We start from the raw sequence: 20,565 nt of genomic DNA, 5'->3' as shown, positions 1-20,565 counted from the left end.
GTCTTCTGTCTGCATTTTAAAGCTTTTTGGTACTCTTCATTTATAAAATTATTACACCTGTAGTTCTCATTTCTCATCATTATTTCCTAAAATAGTATGGTCCCCATTGGTGAGAGGGGTGCTTCTTTTTTCACATCTGCCTTTTTTCTTACTGTGATTACTGTAACCATAGGAAATGTACCTTCTCCGAATGCACCTTTAAAGCGGGTATTAGCCTATACAGGCTGTTTTAGTCGAATGCAGACCATCAAGGAAATTCACGAATATCTGTCTCAAAGGCTGCGCATTAAAGAGGAAGATATGCGCCTGTGGCTATACAACAGTGAGGTAAGAGGCATCTCAGAGTCATGGAGAGCCTGATTGTTGGTATTTTTAAAATTTTAAATAGTAAAAGAAATTTGCTAATCTTATTTGTATTGTTCCAATTTTAGTACACATGTTGCCAAAGAGCACAAGGATGATCAAATGTTAAATCATGTTTCATGAGTATGGGGATTTTGCCTATAGTAATTATGCTAAAAGCCATGTCTAGGATATCAGTGAAAAGTTCATCTTTTAAGATACTATCTGTGTACTTGTAATATTTGTCTCTAAGATCCATAATAGCAATTGATCAGCATGGACAGTACCATCTTACAAAGATTATTGCTACATATAAAGATTACATGTTTTACATGTTACAAATATTGTATGTTATATTATAAACTAATGGTGTGGCTCAACGCCTGTAATGCCAGCACTTTGGGAGGCCAAGATGGGTGGATCAACAGAGGTCAGGAGTTTGAGACCAGCCTGGCCAACAAGGTGGTGAAACCCTGTCTCTACTAAAAATACAAAAATTAGCTGGACTTGATGGCGTGCGCCTGTAGTCTCAGCTACTCAGAAGGCTGAATCAGGAGAATTGTTTGAACTCAGAGGTGGAGGTTGCAGTGAGCCTAGATAGGACCACTACACTCCAGCCTGGGCAACAGAGCCACACTCTATCTCAAAAAAAACAAAAACAAAAGCAAACAAACAAAAAAAAACTTATTCATGTAACCAGCCACCACCTGTTCCCCAAAAACCTATTGAAATTTTTAAAAAGAGAAAGATAATGCTTATGAAGTATACATTTAGTCTTTCTCTCATATTGCCACTTAAATTATAAATATTTATGAACAACTATAGTAGGCCAGATATTTGTGATATAAGTTATGTAACTACAAATAATTTTTTTTAATTGTTACTCATTTTTATCTCTGTATTTGTTTCTAGTTTACTAACCAAATAACAAAAACATTTCCTCCTCCTTACACAGAACTACCTTACTCTTCTGGATGATGAGGATCATAGATTGGAATATTTGAAAATCCAGGATGAACAACACCTGGTAATTGAAGGTACAAGATGGAAGCATGCATCTATATTAAATTTTCAAGGGGAAGAATTTAAAGAGTTACTAATAACCCATTTTATAATTTTCCCCAAGACAACTATTATTTGATCATTATGTTTTTATGGTAAAGAAACCCTTTGGAAAAAAAAGAAAAAGAAAACCCTTTGAACTCTTATGTAATCCTACCATACGATTTAGATTGCTTTAAAGGAAAAATATCCTGTTTTTAGTCATTGACTGACAAAGGATGGGAATGGTAGATTTAAAAAAGTGAATTCAGAGGCCGGGCGCGGTGGCTCACGCCTGTAATCCCAGCACTTTGGGAGGCCGAGATAGGCAGATCACGAGGTCAGGAGATCGAGACCATCCTGGCTAACACGGTGAAACCCCATCTCTACTAAAAATACAAAAAATTAGTTGGGTGTGGTGGTGGGTGCCTGTAATCCCAGCTACTCGGGAGACTGAGGCAAGAGAATGGCGTGAACTCGGGAGGCGGAGCTTGAAGTGAGCCGTCATGGCCCCATTGCACTCCAGCTTGAGGGACAGAGCGAGACTCTGTCTCAAAAAAAAAAAAAACAGTGAATTCAGTTTACAAATTTATAGTTCCTTAAAATTTTCAAGTTGCTGCTTTGAGTTTGAGTAAAGAGAACAACTTTCTTGCATAGTTAGTAGCACAGGCTTTCATTAGTCATCAACACTGGCTACTCACTGACAGAGCTACTTGTATATTCATAGATTTACACACTGGCATGCACATGTTATTAAAAACTTTTTAAGTGTATCTTTTCCCATCCAGTTTTGTGGCAACATTGTTAGTTGCCTTTGTATTAAAATGAATAGGCTGGGCGCAGTGGCTCATGCCTTTAATCCCAGCACTTTGGGAGGCTGAGGCGGGTGGATCACTTGAGGCCAGGAGTTCGAGACCAGCCTGGCCAACATGGTGAAACCTGTCTCTACTAAAAATACAAAAATTAGCTGGGTGTGGTGGCACGCGCCTGTAGTCCCAGCTACTCAGGAAGCTGAGGCACTGAGAATCAGTCAAGTCCAGGAGGCAGAGGTTGCAGTGATTCAAGATCATGTCACTGCACTCCAGCCTAGGGGACAAAACCAGACTGTCTCAAAAAAAAAAAAAAAAAAAAAAAAAACGGGAAAAAATTACCCTGACAGCTGTTACAATTTAAGAAAGAATTATAATATTCCTAATGTTTTAAGTATAAGGAATTCTATTGTTTCCGAACTTTAATTACTTCTGTAGATGGTTGAGTATAATTTTACTTCAAGTTGGTAATTGAGGGAAAGGATTATTCAAACCAAGTGACTTTAAAGTTCTCAATATGAAGAATAGGAATGGTTTTAGAGCCAATTACAGGCATGTGCTGCATAAAGATGTTTCAGTCAACAAAAGACCTGTGTACAGCGGTGGTCCCATAAGATTATAATACGATATTTTTACTTGTACCTTTTGTATGTTCTAACACGTTAGATACACGAATACTTACCATTATGTTACAGTTGCCTACAGTGTTCAATACAGTAACATGCTGTACAAGTTTGTAACCAAGGAGAAACAGCCTATACCGTACATAGCTTAGGTTTGTGTAAGTACACTCCGTGTTGTTCACACAAAGACATAATCACCTAGTGATGCATTTCTCAGGATGTAACTCCATTGTTAAGCAACGCATGTACTAAAATTAACTAGATTTTAAAACTTCTGATTTAGGAATAAGATGTCTTTAAAAAAAAAAAAAAAAAAGCAGAAGCAATCGAGTGGGTGTAAATTAGATAGATAAGAAATTAACACATTCCTATCTGTCCTTCCAGTTCGCAACAAAGATATGAGTTGGCCTGAGGAGATGTCTTTTATAGCAAATAGTAGTAAAATAGATAGACACAAGGGTAAGTCTCCAGTATTATTTTTTAAAGAGATTATTTTAAATGTATTCTTTTTTTTTTCTTCTCTCAACTATTAAAGTGCTAATAACTTTTGGTTTTCTAGTTCAAAAGTAATTAGGCCCCTGCTTCTTTTTCTTTTTTCCTGAAGCAGCATTTGATGTTGGCAAACCCACCATCAAATTATTTTCCAGATTTCTAACTCTGCAATTAAATAATTTACATGTTTTAAAAGACATACTAGATAGAAGAAGAATTGTTTGAATTCTTTTGAAAAATCATAGCAATTAAAAAGAATAATTGCTGCTTCTGGGTTACAAATGAGCATGGATCATCACTGTTACCAGACACTCCATGAAAAGCCTTCTCTAGCATTTCAAAGACCTGCTAGAGAATTATTAGCACCATTTAGCTGATTATGAGAGTTATAAAAAATCTTTTCATTGAATGTAATTAACTGTTTGTGCTATGGCATATTACTACAGCTAAGCTTTGGTTCTCATATTGTTTGTTCCAGTTCCCACAGAAAAGGGAGCCACAGGTCTAAGCAACCTGGGAAACACATGCTTCATGAACTCAAGCATCCAGTGTGTTAGTAACACACAGCCACTGACACAGTATTTTATCTCAGGGAGACATCTTTATGAACTCAACAGGTAATCTTTCTTGAGTCGCTGGCCTCTTAACTTGTGACTTTGATATAAACCCAATATCACCTAAATTTCCTCTTTTTTTACCCTGCGGGAGAAAGACTTTATCTTATTTGCCCTATTTAATATGAAATAGGCCAAGGAATACATCTCTTGTTTCAAAAAGAAAAGATATTTTGATGTGAGATGCTAGGCATTTTTGTGCCCACATGATTGTGATTTATGAGAATCTTTGGCAACAAATTTTCCTCTCAAACTTCTAGGACAAATCCCATTGGTATGAAGGGGCATATGGCTAAATGCTATGGTGATTTAGTACAGGAACTTTGGAGTGGAACTCAGAAGAATGTTGCCCCATTAAAGCTTCGGGTAAGCAGGTTAAAATAATATAAAAGTATGTAATTCCTAAATAGTTGTTTAATCATTTTTCTCTACTTGTTTTTTGTGTTTAGCCTTTTAGCTTAATAAATGTTTTTGGATCCTTCACTTGGTATAAACAAGATGCCAAATTCTTTTGCTTGTTTAAATATATGCAAAATACTACTGTATATGTAGTGGGTAGGAAAAAGACCAAAGGTGCACTGTAAATTTGGGATATCATTCATTTTACTAATTTGTCAAACATCTTATATGAAGAGTAAACCTTTTTTGGTAATACTTCACTATTAGCGATATTCTAACTGCAAGGTGGACCTCAGAGTCTTATTAATTACATCCAATCCAATACATTTTCAACATAACTAAGATAATTCTGTCTTTAGAATATAAAGAAGTAGGCTGGGCGCAGGGGCTCACGCCTGTAGTCTCAGCATTTTGGGAGGCCAAGGCAGGTGGATCACTTGAGGTCAGGAGTTCAAGACCAGCCTGGGCAACATGGCAAAACCCTGTCTCTACTAAAAAAAAATTAGCCGGGCATGGTGGCGCATGCCTGTAATCCCAGCTACTTGGGAGGCTGAGGCACAAGAAATGTTTGAACCTGGGAGGAGGAGTTTGCAATGAGCCAAGATTGCACCACTGCACTCCAGTCTGGGCAACAGAGTAAGACTCTGTCTCCAAAAAGAAAAAAAAAACGTGGCAGGATGAATGAATGAAACTAATGAATATAAGTTTTATATTAATATCAGATGTAGTAGATTTTAGTGAAGTTAGGATCATTCATTATTTTTATTTAAATACAAAGCAAAAGCTTTTTATATTACAAATTAATAACTATAATAGCTACACATTTAACTACTTACCTCTTGCCAGGCACTATTCTAATTAATGTATATGCATTAACTCATTTAATCCTCTAAGTAGTTCTATAATATAATGCAGTTAATAAAAGTTAGAATGCAACAAGACCAGAAAATGTGATTGTTAAAGACATTACATTATATAAAATACTATATACACATATTATTTTATACATATATTATGTATTATTATATACACATCATGCATGCATTGTGTATATATTATGTACCTATAAAGTATACATTTTTTTTTTTTTTTGAGACGGAGTCTTGCTCTTTTGCCCAGGCTGGAGTGCAGTGGCCGGATCTCAGCTCACTGCAAGCTCCGCCTCCCGGGTTTATGCCATTCTCCTGCCTCAGCCTCCCGAGTAGCTGGGACTACAGGCGCCCGCCACCTCGCCCTGCTAGTTTTTTGTATTTTTTAGTAGAGACGGGGTTTTCACTGTGTTAGCCAGGATGGTCTCAATCTCCTGACCTCGTGATCCACCCGTCTCGGCCTCCCAAAGTGCTGGGATTATAGGCTTGAGCCACCGCGCCCGGCCAAAATATGCATATTTTATATGCTTATAAAACTGTGTAAAACATTATAGAACAGGATTATCTTTCAATGCGAGCAAATGCTGTTTTAATATTTCTGTCTTAAATAACATCTATGTGCCTGAAGAACAGTTGATACTGAACTAAGGACACAGTATTGGCCAAAATACTTCTTTTTTTTTTTTGTCATTTGACATTAAGATTCAAAAGATTTCATGATTATCCAAAATATATTTGTTGAAATGGAGGCAGACTAAGTACTATACTATTTATTTTCTTACAATGGCTCTGATTGGATTATAGGACATACTCATTCCAAATTTTATGGGTAGGAAATAATGACCGTGACTCCTCTTATATTTATAGTGGACCATAGCAAAATATGCTCCCAGGTTTAATGGGTTTCAGCAACAAGACTCCCAAGAACTTCTGGCTTTTCTCTTGGATGGTCTTCATGAAGATCTCAACCGAGTCCATGAAAAGCCATATGTGGAACTGAAGGACAGTGATGGCCGACCAGACTGGGAAGTAGCTGCAGAGGTTTGTCAGTTTTGAGTTTCTAATGTAAGCAATAGACAAAATGTTCTGGCCACAAATACATGTAGCACAATTTAAATGCAAACTAAACTATTCTGAGATCAGAATTTTACTGCGAAAATGAAGGAATTTATATCTGTATGCTTAATGCTTATGCAGTGTTGCCAAAACAAAAACACCTTTAATGAAAATAGAAAACTGTTGCTATTTCACATTGTAAACTTTATAGTACTGGATGTAGGAATAAGTATCCAGTGGAATTTAAAGAGTCCCCATAATTGCTAAAGTAATGCATACAGTGACCTATAGGCATGCTTTATACTTGTTAATGGACAAATAACTTTAATATTTACCATTGTTACTGTGATAAGAACAAATGAAAAATAGGATATTCCATCTCAATTTAATATTTTGTGGTAAATGAAGAGTAAGGATTATATTCTTTACATTTAAATCCAATATATTTAACCAGTTTCTTTGAATTTATATAGAAATGCCTCTCTTTTGGATTTTTGAGAGAAAATTCTCATCTTTTTTATTGCTAGGCCTGGGACAACCATCTAAGAAGAAATAGATCAATTGTTGTGGATTTGTTCCATGGGCAGCTAAGATCTCAAGTCAAATGCAAGACATGTGGGCATATAAGTGTCCGATTTGACCCTTTCAATTTTTTGTCTTTGCCACTACCAATGGACAGTTATATGCACTTAGAAATAACAGGTAGGTCGCAAAGTTCTGAAAAATTACTTGACTCCATTAAATTTGCTTTATTTAAATAGCCTGAATTTGTAAGCATAGTTGTTTGTTTACAAATAAAGACTGGTAGGCAGCATATTATAATCGAGCAACCTAATTTTAGGCATGACTTGAGGTTTGAAAGATTTAGATTGTGGCATGTTTTTTTGGTTTCAAATATGCCAGCAACTCTCTTTAAAACCCGCAAAGCCACTCAAGCTTTTATGTCAGATGAACACGAGAAAAATACTGATTTCACTCAATATTATCCTGAAGTACCATCTGTTTTCATGTTTACACATGAAATAAAAATTCTAGGCTGAAATATTTGCTTATATTTACAGGTCATATATATCTATACACAGTATGTAAGACTTTCGATGAAACCTGCATTTTACTGATAAAAGATCTTTTCTCTTTACTAGTGATTAAGTTAGATGGTACTACCCCTGTGCGGTATGGACTAAGGCTGAATATGGATGAAAAGTACACAGGTTTAAAAAAACAGCTGAGCGATCTCTGTGGACTTAATTCAGAGCAAATCCTTCTAGCAGAAGTACATGGTTCCAACATAAAGGTAATGTTAACTACTCTAAGAAACTTGTGATTCTATCCTTCAAAGATGACAGTTTTCTCAATTATTGTGATCACTTGTTATGTTATGTGACCAAGAGAGATACTAAAACATGACAAAAACTGAACAACAACAACAAAATGCCAAGTTTTCCAACCCAGAAACTTAAAAGAGTTTTCTACCAGAATAAAGGAATAATACTGGTGGTGGTATTTTTGAAGAAGGGAAATATGTAAGGCTGCCTATATGGAGTGATCTAGCTGTGTCACTATAGTATGGGTTTCCTCCAAAGACTGCTGCTGTTACCAAAGACTGCTACTATTACACTTGACAGCTCTTCTGTATTACCACTGTTACTAGAATTCTTCCTAGGTTAAAGTATTTTATGTATTTATGAATATGTGTTTTTAGTATTTATGAATATATATACTTGGTCTTTTAACACACTAAGAAATTAAAAGAGTAAAGACAAATTAACACCAATCATGTCTTTCTACATACCAGCTGGGGAAATAAATAATCTAATAAATATATTGCCTACTCTAAGCTCCTGCAACTGGTATTATTTATATTCATCTTTGGGATTTCTGAACACACGCCCACCTCATTGACATTTTCTTAATATGAAATGTAAAAATGGGGTCTCTGAGAGTTGGAATTTAGATCCCTGAAACGAAGACAAAACTGAAGAAGTCAGTCATATACAACACACTTCTTCCTGTGGAAAGAGATACTAGTTCGACAGTTGAGCTTAGTTTTCAGTTATTTTTATCAAGCATTCATCCTTTATGTAGTTGAAATCATCTTGTTGGTTTTACGGATGAAAGCACCTAAGACATTCTTTTGAAATACATTAGAGAGAGAACTTTTCCATTTTATCTGAAACATCTCCCCCTTCTCATCTTGCTGCTGCTTCTGTAGAACTTTCCTCAGGACAACCAAAAAGTACGACTCTCAGTGAGTGGATTTTTGTGTGCATTTGAAATTCCTGTCCCTGCATCTCCAATTTCAGCTTCTAGTCCAACACAGACAGGTAAGATAGAACTAGAACTCCTTCTCATGATTGCACCTTTAAATGTTTGTCTAAGAGTTGTCATCTTTTTTATATTTCTTCATGCTGAAGATACTATAGCAGAATAATTTTGGAACCCAAGGGAAACCTTACTGATTATTCCATATTTTTTAGATGAGAAACCTAAAATTTAGGGAACCCAAGTGACTTCAGTTAGATAGGTAGTTATTATTAGCTAATATACCCTTGGAATTCAGATCTATTTGATCTAATACTAACATGGCAACAGCTAGTATGAGAGGAACATACTACCAGAAAATATAAATAATAGATATAGCTAGAAAGAAATCCAATATTATATGTAATTTAATGTGGTCACTCACTGAGTCCTTTTAGCCACTGGTATGCTTTGTTTATTCTTTATATTACTTACAATTAGGCTAATTCCCCAAGTATAAAGGGCTTTATGAGGCTCCCCTCATTGACGTGTAGTAGGTAGATAGTCCTGACGGTGAGTTGATGGATGATTTAATTTTAGTTTTAATTTAGAGCATCACTGTCCAATATAATTCTGCAGTGGTGGAAACTTCTGTGATTTTGCCATCCAATACAGTATCCACCAGTCACATGAACTGTTAAGCACTTGAGATGTGGCTAGTGTGACTGAGAGTAATGCATTTTTAATTTTTATTTTATTTTATTTATTTATTTTGAGAAAGGGTCTCACTCTGTCACCCAGCCTGTAGTGCAATGGCATCGTCTTGGCTCACTGCAGCCTCTGCCTTGTGGGCTGAAGCAATCCTCCCACCTCAGCCTCCCAAGTAGCTGAGACTACAGATGTGTGCCACCATGCCCAGCTATGGTGTATCTTTTGTAGAGATGGGTTTTCACCATGTTGCCCAGGCTGGTCACTGGCTCCTGGGCTCAAGGGATCTGCCTGCCTCAGCCTCCCAAAGTGCTAGGATTACAAATGTGAGCTGCGGCATCCAGCCTAATTTAAATTTTAAATGCAACATCTGGGTAGAGGTTACTGTATTGGACAGTGTCTTCAAAGGCGAAGAGAAGGAAAAGAAAACAAGTGGTAGAACTGTTTGTGTGCTACAACATGGTGCTGATACAGGTTTCTGCAAAAATTCTGCTTAATAGTTTCCAGCAGTTACTCTTTCCTTTTCATTTAGTTAAAAGTATGAGTTAGGGAAGTAAAATTGTAAATTAAAATCTTCCAATAAATCTAGAATTATTTATACTATGATTTCTCCCTGCCCTGTGTTAAGAGACTACACTGTCTCTGGTCCTCAGGATACTTGAGAAAAGAGTAAAGATAAAAGTACCACAAGCTTATGATGCTGTACTTATCTTTGAATTTGTAGATTTCTCCTCTTCGCCATCTACAAATGGAATGTTCACCTTAACTACCAATGGGGACCTACCCCGACCAATATTCATCCCCAATGGAATGCCAAACACTGTTGTGCCATGTGGAACTGAGAAGAACTTCACAAATGGAATGGTTAATGGTCACATGTCATCTCTTCCTGACAGCCCCTTTACAGGTTACATCATTGCAGTCCACCGAAAAATGGTTAGTTAAATGTTAGGCAACTCACTGCCGGTCTTGCTAGTGTCATTTGTGAAATAGCCATTTTCTGTCTTTGCAACATCACTGAATGCATTTTCTTCTCTTTTTTTCTTTAACTTTTTAAAATTTAATAATTTTACAAATTTTTTTAAAATTTTTTTATCCTGTCCTCAAAATCTGTTGCTATGAATGCATTTTCAATGTATTATATATGCTAATATAAGTGATCAGAGCCAGGATTTAATATTACTCATGATGGCTAATGTATGAAATGACATTCCTCATCCTTATATTAAGAGGCAACAGGATAGTCAGTGCATCTGAGTACTACTTTCTTTAAAAATTTGTGTCTCCTGGCCAGGTGCAGTGGCTCACACCTGTAATCCCAACACTGGGAGGCTGAAGCAGAAGGATCACCTTAGCTCAGGAGTTCAAGGCTGGCTTGGGCAACATAGTGAAACCTCATCTCTACCAAAAAAACAAAAAAACAAAAAAACAAAAAAACTAAGCCATGATGGTGTGTGCCTATAGTCTCAACTACTCTGGAGGCTGAGGCAGGAGGATCACTTGAGACTAGGATGTCAAAGCTGCAGTGAGCCATGCTTGCTTGCACCACTGCATTCCAGCCTTGGCAAGACCCTGTCTCAAAAAAAAAAAAGAAAGAAAGAAAGAAAATGGCTGGGCGCCGTGGCTCACACCTGTAATCCCAGCACTTTGGGAGGCTGAGGCAGGTGGATCACCTGAGGTCAGGAGTTTGAGAACAGCCTGGCCAACGTGATGAAACCCCATCTCTCCTAAAAATACAAAAATTAGCTGAGCATGGTGACATGCACCTATAGTTCCAGCTACTCAAGAGGCTGAGGCAGGAGAATTGCTTGAACCCGGTCAGCAGAGGTTGCAGTGAGCCAAGATTGCACCACAGCACTCCAGCCTGGGTGATAAAGCGAGACTTTGTCTCAAAAAAAAAAAAAAGAAAAAGTGTCTCCTAAGCCAGACATGTTTAGGAGGATCCCTTGAAGACAGGATTTTGAAGCTATAATATGCTGTGATGCTGACACCTGTAAATAACCACTCCACTCCAACCTAGGCAATAAGTGAGACTTTGTCTCTAAAAAAATTAGAAAAAAACAAAAACCAACACACACACACAATTTATGTTTCCTGTGTGTTTATGTAGGTATGTACATCTTCACTATCACATAAATGCGGACAGCTTTGGAAAAGTTTGGGTTGTTGTTGTTGTTTTCTTAGAGGACACAAGAATGTTCTTGGGCAAAATCAAGTTGTGCATAATTCCTCTCTTGATAGTCTAATATATAACTATTGCATTAAAGGTTGACTCTTTGGTAAAAAAGAAAAAGGAAGGTGGATAATGGTTACAGAGGAGGTAGTCATCGGGTATAGTGGCAACTTGGTAGAGTAGAAAGGGCACTGAACTAGGCATTTAGCAACCTATGTTTTAGTTCTAATGCTGCCACTAGATAGCTGGTTGAGCTCTTTGGACTTTAGTGTCCTAATTTCATAAAATAAAGGAGAGCAGGGCTTCTAGATCATTTCTAAGATCCATCCGTTACCCCTACCTCTATTCAAAAATTCACTCTATTTTTACTTTTTATTCCCATCTTATTTATTATATTTATTGGATAAGATATTCTGTTCTCTACTCATGTAAAGAGCAGATGAACTGAGCTTTGTAAGGATGCAAAGTCAATAAAAAAGCAAGTAAATTGATTGTATAGCAGCAACAAGAGAAAATGAAATTGTAAAAAAGGTACTGTATTGGTTTCTTAGGACTACTATAACAAATTACCATAAATTTGGTGGCTTTAAACAACAGAAATACATTCTTTTTTGGGTTTTGTTTGTTTGTTTGTTTGTTTGTTTGAGACGGAATCTCGCTCTGTTGCCTAGGCTAGAGTGCAATGGCGCGATCTCAGCTCACTGCAGCCTCCGCCTCCTGGGTTCGAGCAATTCTCCTGCCTCAGACTCCCGAGTAGCTGGGACTACAGGCGCACACTGCCGTGCCTGGCTAATTTTTGTATTTTTAGTAGAGATGGGGTTTCACCATGTTGGCCAGGATGGTCTTGATCTCCTTACCTCGTGACTTGCCTGCCTCAGCCTCCCAAAGTGCTGGGATTACAGGTGTGAGCCACTGCACCCAGCCCAGAAATTTATTCTTTCACCGTCTGGAGGCCAGAAGTCTGAAACCAAGGTTTCCATAGGGTGGGGGCTTCCTCCAAAGGTTCTAGGAGAGAATGCTTTCTTGTCTCTTCCTAACCTCTGGCGGCTCCAGGCATTCTTTGGCTTGTGACTGCATAATTGCAATCCCTGCCTCTTCATGTGGCCTTCTCCTTCTCTCTGTCTTTCTCTGATAAGGATACTTATCATTGAATTTAGGGCCCACCCAGATAATCCAGGATGATCTCATCTTGACATCCTCAACTTAATTATATCTGCAAATATATAAAAATCTTTTTACCAAATTAGGTCACATTTACTGGTTCTAGGGGTTAGAACATGGATATACTGTTTTAGGGGCCACCATTCAACTCAACTACAGATATTATTAATCTTAGTATCAAAAAGATTAAATGCTGAGAGAAAATTAAGTACCTAGGAATAAACTTTTAAAATGACACATAAGACATCTATATAGAAAATAATATATTGATAGAAGTTAAAGAAGACTTTAATATTGGAAGGAATAAACCATGTTCATGGATTAGAAGACTCTATATTTTAAGATATCGGCTCTCTACAAACTAATCTACCGATGACAATGCACAATCCCAATAAAAATGCAAAGTCTGCGCATGTGTGGTGTGTCAGTTAATAAGCTGATTCTCATACGTGGAAATACAAAGAACTGGGAATAACCAAGATACTCTTGAAGAAGAATAAGGTATGAGGATATCATCAAGATTGGATATCATCCAGATATCAAGATTTATTTCACAAAGATATGATATTTAAAATAATGTCATACTGGTGTAAGAAAAGACAAATAGACCATTGGGATAGAATAGAGAGCCCAGAAGCCAGTTCACAAATGTATGAACACCTGATTTATAACGAAGATAACATTGCAGAATGGTGGGAGAAAGAGAGTTTTCTCAGCAGATGGTGCTGGGACAATTAGATATCCATATGAAACTTGGCACCTACCTTTCACCACAATTCCAGGTGGACTATAGAGCTAAATTTGAAAGCAAAACAATGAAACAGCCCTTGAAAGATAATAATGGTGAATACATTCCTGACACTACTCATATAAAAGAAAAGATTAAATTGGACTTCATTAAAATTGATAACTTGGCCGGGTACGGTGGCTCATGCCTATAATCCCAGCACTTTGAGAGGCTGAGATGGATGGATCACAAGGTCAGGAGTTCAAGACCAGCCTGGCCAATATGGTGAAACCCTGTCTCTACTAAAAATACAAAAATTAGCTGGGCGTGGTGGTTGTTGCATGTAGTCCCAGCTACTTTGGGAGGCTGAGGCAGGAGAATCGCTGGAACCCCAGGGGCAGAGGTTGCAATGGGCCGAGATTACACCATTGCATTGTAGCCTGGGCAACAGAGCAAGACTCCATCTCAAAAAAAAAAAAAAAAAAAAAAAAAGTGATCAACAACACTAGTAATCAGTGAAATGTAAATTAAAACAATATTATGATATCAGTGCACTCACCTGAACAGGTAAAATTAGACTGACAGAGTTGCTAAGTAGAGCAACAGGAACTCTCATACCATGCTGATGAGAATATAAATTAATACAACTACTTTGGAATACAGTTTTCTAGTTAAAGATAAGCAGTTCTACCTGTAGGTATCCACCCAAAAGATATGTGTACCAGGAGATATGTTCAAGAATATTCATAGCAGCATTATCTGTAGTAGCCCCAAAATGAAAACATTAAATGTCCATTAGTTGTAGAAGGGATTGGGAAGTTGATATATATTAAGATAATGGAACATTATACAGGAAGGAAAATGAATGAATTTGTAGTTATATCCAGTATAAATGAATCTCATAAACCTAATGTTGATGGAAAGAAGCCAGACACAAAAGAATTAGGCTAGGCACAGTGGCTCACACCTGTAATCTCAGCATTTTGGGAGGCTGAGGTGGGCCAATTGCTCGAGCCCAGGAGTTTAAGACCAGCCTGGGCAACATGGTGAAACCCTATCTCTACAGAAAATACAGAAATTAGCTGGTGTGGTGTCACATACCTGTAGTCCCAGCTACTTGGGAGGCTGAGGCAAGAGAATCTCTTAAGCCCAGAAGGTGGAGGTTGCAGCGAGCTGAGATCACACCACTATACTCCAGGATGGATGACAGAGCTAGACCCTGTCTCCAAAAAAAAAAAAAAAAAAAAAAAAAGAGAATTAAGTAATTATATTTATAAATAAAAACTTTTAAAACAGGGAAAATGAAATCTAGTGTTTATTTACTTCTGCATAGGATATAAAACTGTAAAGAAAAGCAAGAAAGTGATTACTGTAACATTTAGAATAATAGTTACCTTTGTGAGGAAGGGAGAATTTGTGATTTGGAGGAAGCAAATGGGAGGCTTTTGAGTGCTCACTATATTCTGTTTCTTAAACTCAGTGGTAATGGAAAGCTAGTTGCTTTGTGATAATAATTTAAAATGGTCTTTTGTTTTTTGTTTTTTTTTTGCAATGGAGTTTCGCTCTTGTTGACCAGGCTGGAGTGCAGTGGCGTGATCTCAACTCACCGCAACCTCCGCCTCCTGGGTTCAAGTGATTCTCCTGCCTCAGCCTCCCAAGTAGCTGGGATTACAGGCATGCGCCACCATGCCCAGCTAATTTTGTATTTTTAGTAGAGACGGGGTTTCTCTGTGTTGATCAGGCTGGTCTCGAACTGACCTCAGGTGATCCACCCACCTTGGCCTCCCAAAGTGCTGGAATTACAGGCGTGAGCCACCGCACCAAGCCAGAAATGGATTCTTTTTACCTCTGATATTTTTTTTCTCTGAATTAGTAGCCCTTGGCTTAAAGTTTCTTTTTTTTTTTTTTTTTTTTTTTTTTTTTTTTTTTGATTTGGAGTCTTGCTGTTGTCACCCAGGCTGGAGTGCAATGGCATGATCTCTGCTCACTGCACCCTCTGCCTCCTGGGTTCAAGTGATTCTCCTGCTTCAGCCTCCCAAGTAGCTGGGACTACAGGTGCCTGCCACCATGCCCAGCTAATTTTTGTATTTTTAGTAGAGATGAGGTTTCACCATGTTCGCCAGGCTGGTCTCAAAGTCCCGACCTCATGATCCGCCCACCTCAGCCTCCCATAGTGTTGGGATTACAGGCGTGAGCCACTGCACCTGGCCCTGGCTTGAAGTTTCTAACCATGTTAATAACTGGGAGTAGAATTTATCTCAGTAGTAACTGAGAAAGTATGGGCCCTAGGGCACTAGGGGAAGTTCCTTAATGAGAGGATGAAAATTGTGTGGGTTTAGCTACATTTTAAAATTTTATAAAATATTTGAACTGAACTCTGTCTGGATTTCTCTGGGTCTTATAATAATAGTAACATATGAAATAGGGTCTTAAAATTACATATTTAAGCTTAAATGAAAATGGCAAAATAAAATGCTTAATAATCTGAATAAAGAAGGGTCTTTTTACTTAGAAACTAGCTAACTTAACCCCTAGTGAGTTGATAAGTTGTTGATTTAGCTTTTCTAACTACTCAATAAATACCAAACTTCTTAGGAAATTACATGTTCAAAGGTTCAGCAGCTTTGAATAACCTTGAACTCTCACCAACCATTCCATTATACTAAATGTTTATTAAACAGCCATTTCCGGGATAATTCTGTGCAGTATCTCTATATTAAGGAATATCATTAAAATCTCTTTAACGCAGTGGCTCACACCTGTAATCCCAGCACTTTGGGAGGCCAAGGCAGGCGGATCACGAGGTCAGGAGATCGAGACCATCCTGGCTAACACGGTGAAACCCCATCTCTACTAAAACACAAAAGTTAGCCAGGCGTGGTGGCAGGCACCTATAGTCCCAGCTACTCGGGAGGCTGAGACAGGAGAATGGTGTGAACCTGGGAGGCAGAGCTTGCAGTGAGCTGAGATTGCACCACTGCACTCCAGCCTGGGCGACAGAGTGAGACTCCATCTCAAAAAAAAAAAAAAAAAAAATCTCTTTAACATAATCAAAGCAAATTTTTAAAATTTTTACCTTACTTTTATCCTATCATGTATTTAAAAAACAAAAAAAAAAGATTAAAATCACTTAACTGCTTTTAGGAAGGTGGATAAGCTTGTTACAAAACAGAATTACTAGGTTTTACAAATCTCCAAAACTTTGGGAATTGCTACTCCAACAACCACTATCCACAGCTTATCCCTAGAAAACTATAGTTGAGATCTCGAGTCTTTTTTTTTCCCACTGGCATCTTTTCATTTCTTTGTCTTTTTCGAGACAGGGTCTCGCTCTACCTTCCAGGGTAGAGTGCAGTGGTACGATCACAGCTCACTGTACCCTCAACTTGCCAGACTCAAGCAATCCTCCCACCTCAGCCTCCTGTATAGCTGGGACTACAGACACATGCCACCATGCCCCACTAATTGTACTTATTTCTTTATAGAGATATGGTCTCCCTACATTGCCCAGGCTGATCTCAAACTCTTGGGCTCAAGGGATCCTCTTGCCTCAGCCCCCCAAAGTGCTGGGATTACAGGCATGAGCCACCACACCCAGCTTACTGGCATATTTTCTGGAGAAAGAAAGAGTCTTAATTGTTTAAAAGCCTTTAGCTATGAAGCTATTACTAGTTTTTACATTTGATTCACTGTATGTGAGAAATGTTTATCAAAGAAAACTGTGGTTTGAATATATTAATTGCTGAAACCCAAGTTTCATAGAACAGGCAACAACTTTAAAACTGGCAATACCTCAGCCCTTTTAATGACTCCACTGTCACCGTTCTCTTTGTGTCAATAAAGATGGCTTTATAAATATAGAGAAGAATGTGATAGTGACTAATTTGAAATGGTGATAATACCTGTTATTGGCAGGGTTAGAACTAAAGGGAGGAATCAAAGGCCTGTCTTCTCAACTCTCTATTCTCTTGTTTGTACATATAGATGAGGACAGAACTGTATTTCCTGTCATCTCAGAAGAATCGCCCCAGCCTCTTTGGAATGCCACTGATTGTTCCATGTACTGTGCATACCCGGAAGAAAGACCTATATGATGCAGTTTGGATTCAAGTGTCCCGGTTAGCGAGCCCACTCCCACCTCAGGAAGCTAGTAATCATGCCCAGGATTGGTAAGTTCAGGGGATCCATCTAAACCTGTGGTTTCAAAACTCTAGAAAAATAATTTATATGAATTCTGTGTGACTGATAGGACCCAGCCTATGTCAAGTTAATCACTCTTGGAAGAACCACTCAGAGAGCATACAATTCAACCATTTGGTTTGTTATTTGGAGTAGGAGAGACTATACAGCTTCCTTTTGCCAAACATTCTAGTGTCTAATAATCTTTCCATTCTCTAATCTTTTGCCTCGATTCGTCCTGCTAATGCTTCAAGTAATATCCTTGTCTTCTGTGTTGCAAAAGTAGAGAATATGAATTCACCAGGAAATTTGTATAATCTCAGTCCTCTGAAATTCAGAATGAGATTGATTGCATACATAAACTCTGAAAAGTCTCATGATCCAAAAAATAATTCTGTTGGATTATTTCCATACCATGTCATTCTTTTTTCTTTTTCCCATACCATGTCATTTTAACATGAAGTAATTTCACAAATCTAGATAAAAATAATAAACATTTTCTGTTTTCTTTCCCTTTTTCCTACCACTGTTCTCTTTGATTAGTAAGTGCATTTACTTTGAATAATTTTTGGGATTGCGATGATGTCTTATTTTTATCTCAATCAAATTATAGATCATTTTCTTTTTCTTTTTCTTTTTTTTTTTTTTTTTTTTTTTTACGACAGAATTTCGCTCTCGTTGCCCAGGCTGGAGTGCAATGGCACCATCGTGGCTCGCTGCAACCTCCACCTCCCGGGTTCAAATGATCCTCCTGCCTCAGCCTCCCGAGTAGCTGGGATTATAGGCATGCACCACCATGCCTGGCTAATTTTGTATTTTTCATAGAGATGGGGTTTCTCCATGTTGGTTAGGCTAGTCTCAAACTCCCAACCTCAGGTGATTTGCCCGCCTCAGCCTCCCAAAGTGCTGAGATTATAGGTGTGAGCCGCCACAGTGGGCCTGTAGATCATTTTCTTGCCATCATGGTACAAATAAGAGTTCTGTTTTATGGGAACTAAAAAAAAGTTCTTTACTTATTTGTTATGATATGGAGTCTTCTGATGATTAGGGTAGGGCTTAGGATAAATCTTTTTTTTTTTTTTTTTTTTTTTTTTTTTTTGAGGCAGATTCGTAATTTGTCATCCAGGCTGGAGTGCAGTGGTGCAATTTTGGCTCACTGCAAACTCCACCTCCAGGTTCAAGTGATTCTCATGCCTCAGACACCTGAGTAGCTAGGATTATAGGTGCTCACAACCACACCCAGCTAATTTTTATATTTTTAGTAGAGACAGGGTTTCACCATGTTGGCCAGGCTTATCTCAAACTCCTGGCCTCAAGTGATCCACCTACCTCGGCCTCCCAAAGTGCTGGTATTACAGGTGTGAGCCACCACACCTGGCCAGATTTAAATTTAAAGATTTAAATAAATCTTTACTTAAATACATTATTTATTTATTTTTATTTTGTATTTCTTTGAGACGGAGTCTCGCTCTGTTACCCAGGCTGGAGTGTAGTGGCGCAATCTCAGCTCAATGCAGCCTCCACCTCCTGGGTTCAAGCGATTCTCCTGCCTCATCCTCCTGAGTAGCTGGGATTACAGGTGCCCGCCACCACACCTAGCTAATTTTTTTTTTTTTTTTTTTTTGAGATGGAGTCTTGCTCTGTTGCCCAGGCTGGAGTGCAGTGGCGCAGCGCGATCTCGGCTCACTGCAAGCTCCACCTCCTTGGTTCATTCTCCTGCCTCAGCCTCCCAAGTAGCTGGGACTACAGGCACCTGCCACCATGCCTGGCTAATTTTTTTCTTTTTTTTTTTTTTTTTTTTTGTATTTTTAGTAGAGACAGGGTTTCACCGTGTTAGCCAGGATGGTCTCGATCTCCTGACCTCATGATCCACCCGCCTTGGCCTCCCAAAGTGCTGGGATTACAGGCATGAGCCACCACGCCCGGCCTAATTTTTGTATTTTTAGTAGAGACAGAGTTTCACCATGTTGGCCAGGCTGGTCTCAAACTCCTGACCTCAAGCGATCTGCCCGCCTCAGCCTCCCAAAGTGCTGGGATTACAGGCATGAACCATCGCACCCGGCCAAAATAAGTTATTTAAATAAATAATTATTTGAAGTATTTAAGATTTAAGTAAATCCTAAAGGGAAACTGCAAATAATAGATAAGCAGTTCAGTTGATGAATGTTGCGTTTAGTAAAGATGAAAGTTGGACAAGATTAAATTTGAAGGAAGTAATTGAATTAAAGGGCTTCTAGACTAGGGCTTTTCCTAGGACTTGCTAATCAATTGGATGTGGAGCATAGAGAAAGAGGAATCCAGGCTGCCTTTTTTGTTGTTGTTGTTGTTTTTGTTTTTGTTTTTTTTTTGAGCTGGAGTCTTGCTATGTCGCCAGGCTGGAGTGCAGTGGCACAACCTTGGCTCACTGCACCTCTGCCTTCCAGGTTCAAGCAATTCTTCTGCCTCAGCCTCCCAAGTAGCTGGGAGTACAGGTGCATGCCACCACGCTTGGCTAATTTTTGTATTTTTAGTAGAGACAGGATTTCATCGTGTTGGCCAGGATGGTCTCGATCTCCTGACCTCATGATCCCACCTCAGCCTCCCAAAGTGGTGGGATTACAGGCGTGAGCCATTGCACCCAGCCCAGGCTGGCTTTTTACCCTGAGCAATTGTTTGTGAATTGTGGTACAATTTGATGGAAAAAGGAAAACTGGAGAAGGAGCATGTTTGGGCAAGAAATGACAAGAATCAAGTTAGATGCAAGAAGTCTATTATATATTCAAGTGGGAAATTCACTTGAATGTCCTTTGCTGGTGATATAAATACAGATGTCATCAACAAATAGGTGATATTTAAAGCCCTGAGACCAGATGATTAACATTTAGAGGGTGAGAGTTAAATAGAGAAGATTCCCATGATCTTTACATGAACTCTGAACTGAGTTCATAATGCATTCCGACATTTAGAGATTAAAAAGGGAAAAAGAAGCGTCAAAAGAGATTGAGGCTGGGTGCAGCTGCTCATACCTGTAATCCCAGCACTTTGGGAGGCCAAAGTCAGAGGATCACTTGAGGCCAGGAGTTCAAGACCAACCTGCCCAACATGGCAAAACCCCGTCTCTACTACAAATGCAAAAATTAGCCGGGCATGGT

General features: G+C 38.4%; 1 protein-coding gene across 5 annotated transcripts in view; it reads left to right on the top strand.

The window, feature by feature from the left end:
- Positions 1-20,565, top strand: part of USP32 (ubiquitin specific peptidase 32) — a 255,531-nt gene that overhangs the window by 217,727 nt on the left and 17,239 nt on the right. For 4 of the 5 annotated variants that reach the window (XM_050764564.1, XM_050764565.1, XM_050764566.1 and 1 more), the window contains exons 17-27: positions 173-327; positions 1,298-1,379; positions 3,200-3,274; positions 3,786-3,924; positions 4,182-4,287; positions 6,057-6,230; positions 6,773-6,947; positions 7,388-7,539; positions 8,458-8,569; positions 9,919-10,130; positions 17,240-17,424. In XM_050764564.1, coding sequence (XP_050620521.1) covers positions 173-327; positions 1,298-1,379; positions 3,200-3,274; positions 3,786-3,924; positions 4,182-4,287; positions 6,057-6,230; positions 6,773-6,947; positions 7,388-7,539; positions 8,458-8,569; positions 9,919-10,130; positions 17,240-17,424 — 1,567 coding nt within the window. The remainder of the gene's footprint in view (positions 1-172; positions 328-1,297; positions 1,380-3,199; positions 3,275-3,785; positions 3,925-4,181; positions 4,288-6,056; positions 6,231-6,772; positions 6,948-7,387; positions 7,540-8,457; positions 8,570-9,918; positions 10,131-17,239; positions 17,425-20,565) is intronic. The other variant, XM_050764567.1, reaches the window with a different exon arrangement.

The sequence above is a fragment of the Macaca thibetana genome, chromosome 16 (genome assembly GCF_024542745.1).
Source record: "Macaca thibetana thibetana isolate TM-01 chromosome 16, ASM2454274v1, whole genome shotgun sequence".
In the NCBI taxonomy this organism is placed as follows: Eukaryota; Metazoa; Chordata; class Mammalia; order Primates; family Cercopithecidae; genus Macaca; species Macaca thibetana.
The sequence above is the reverse complement of the archived record's forward strand: the minus strand, read 5'-3'. Positions and strand labels throughout refer to the sequence as shown.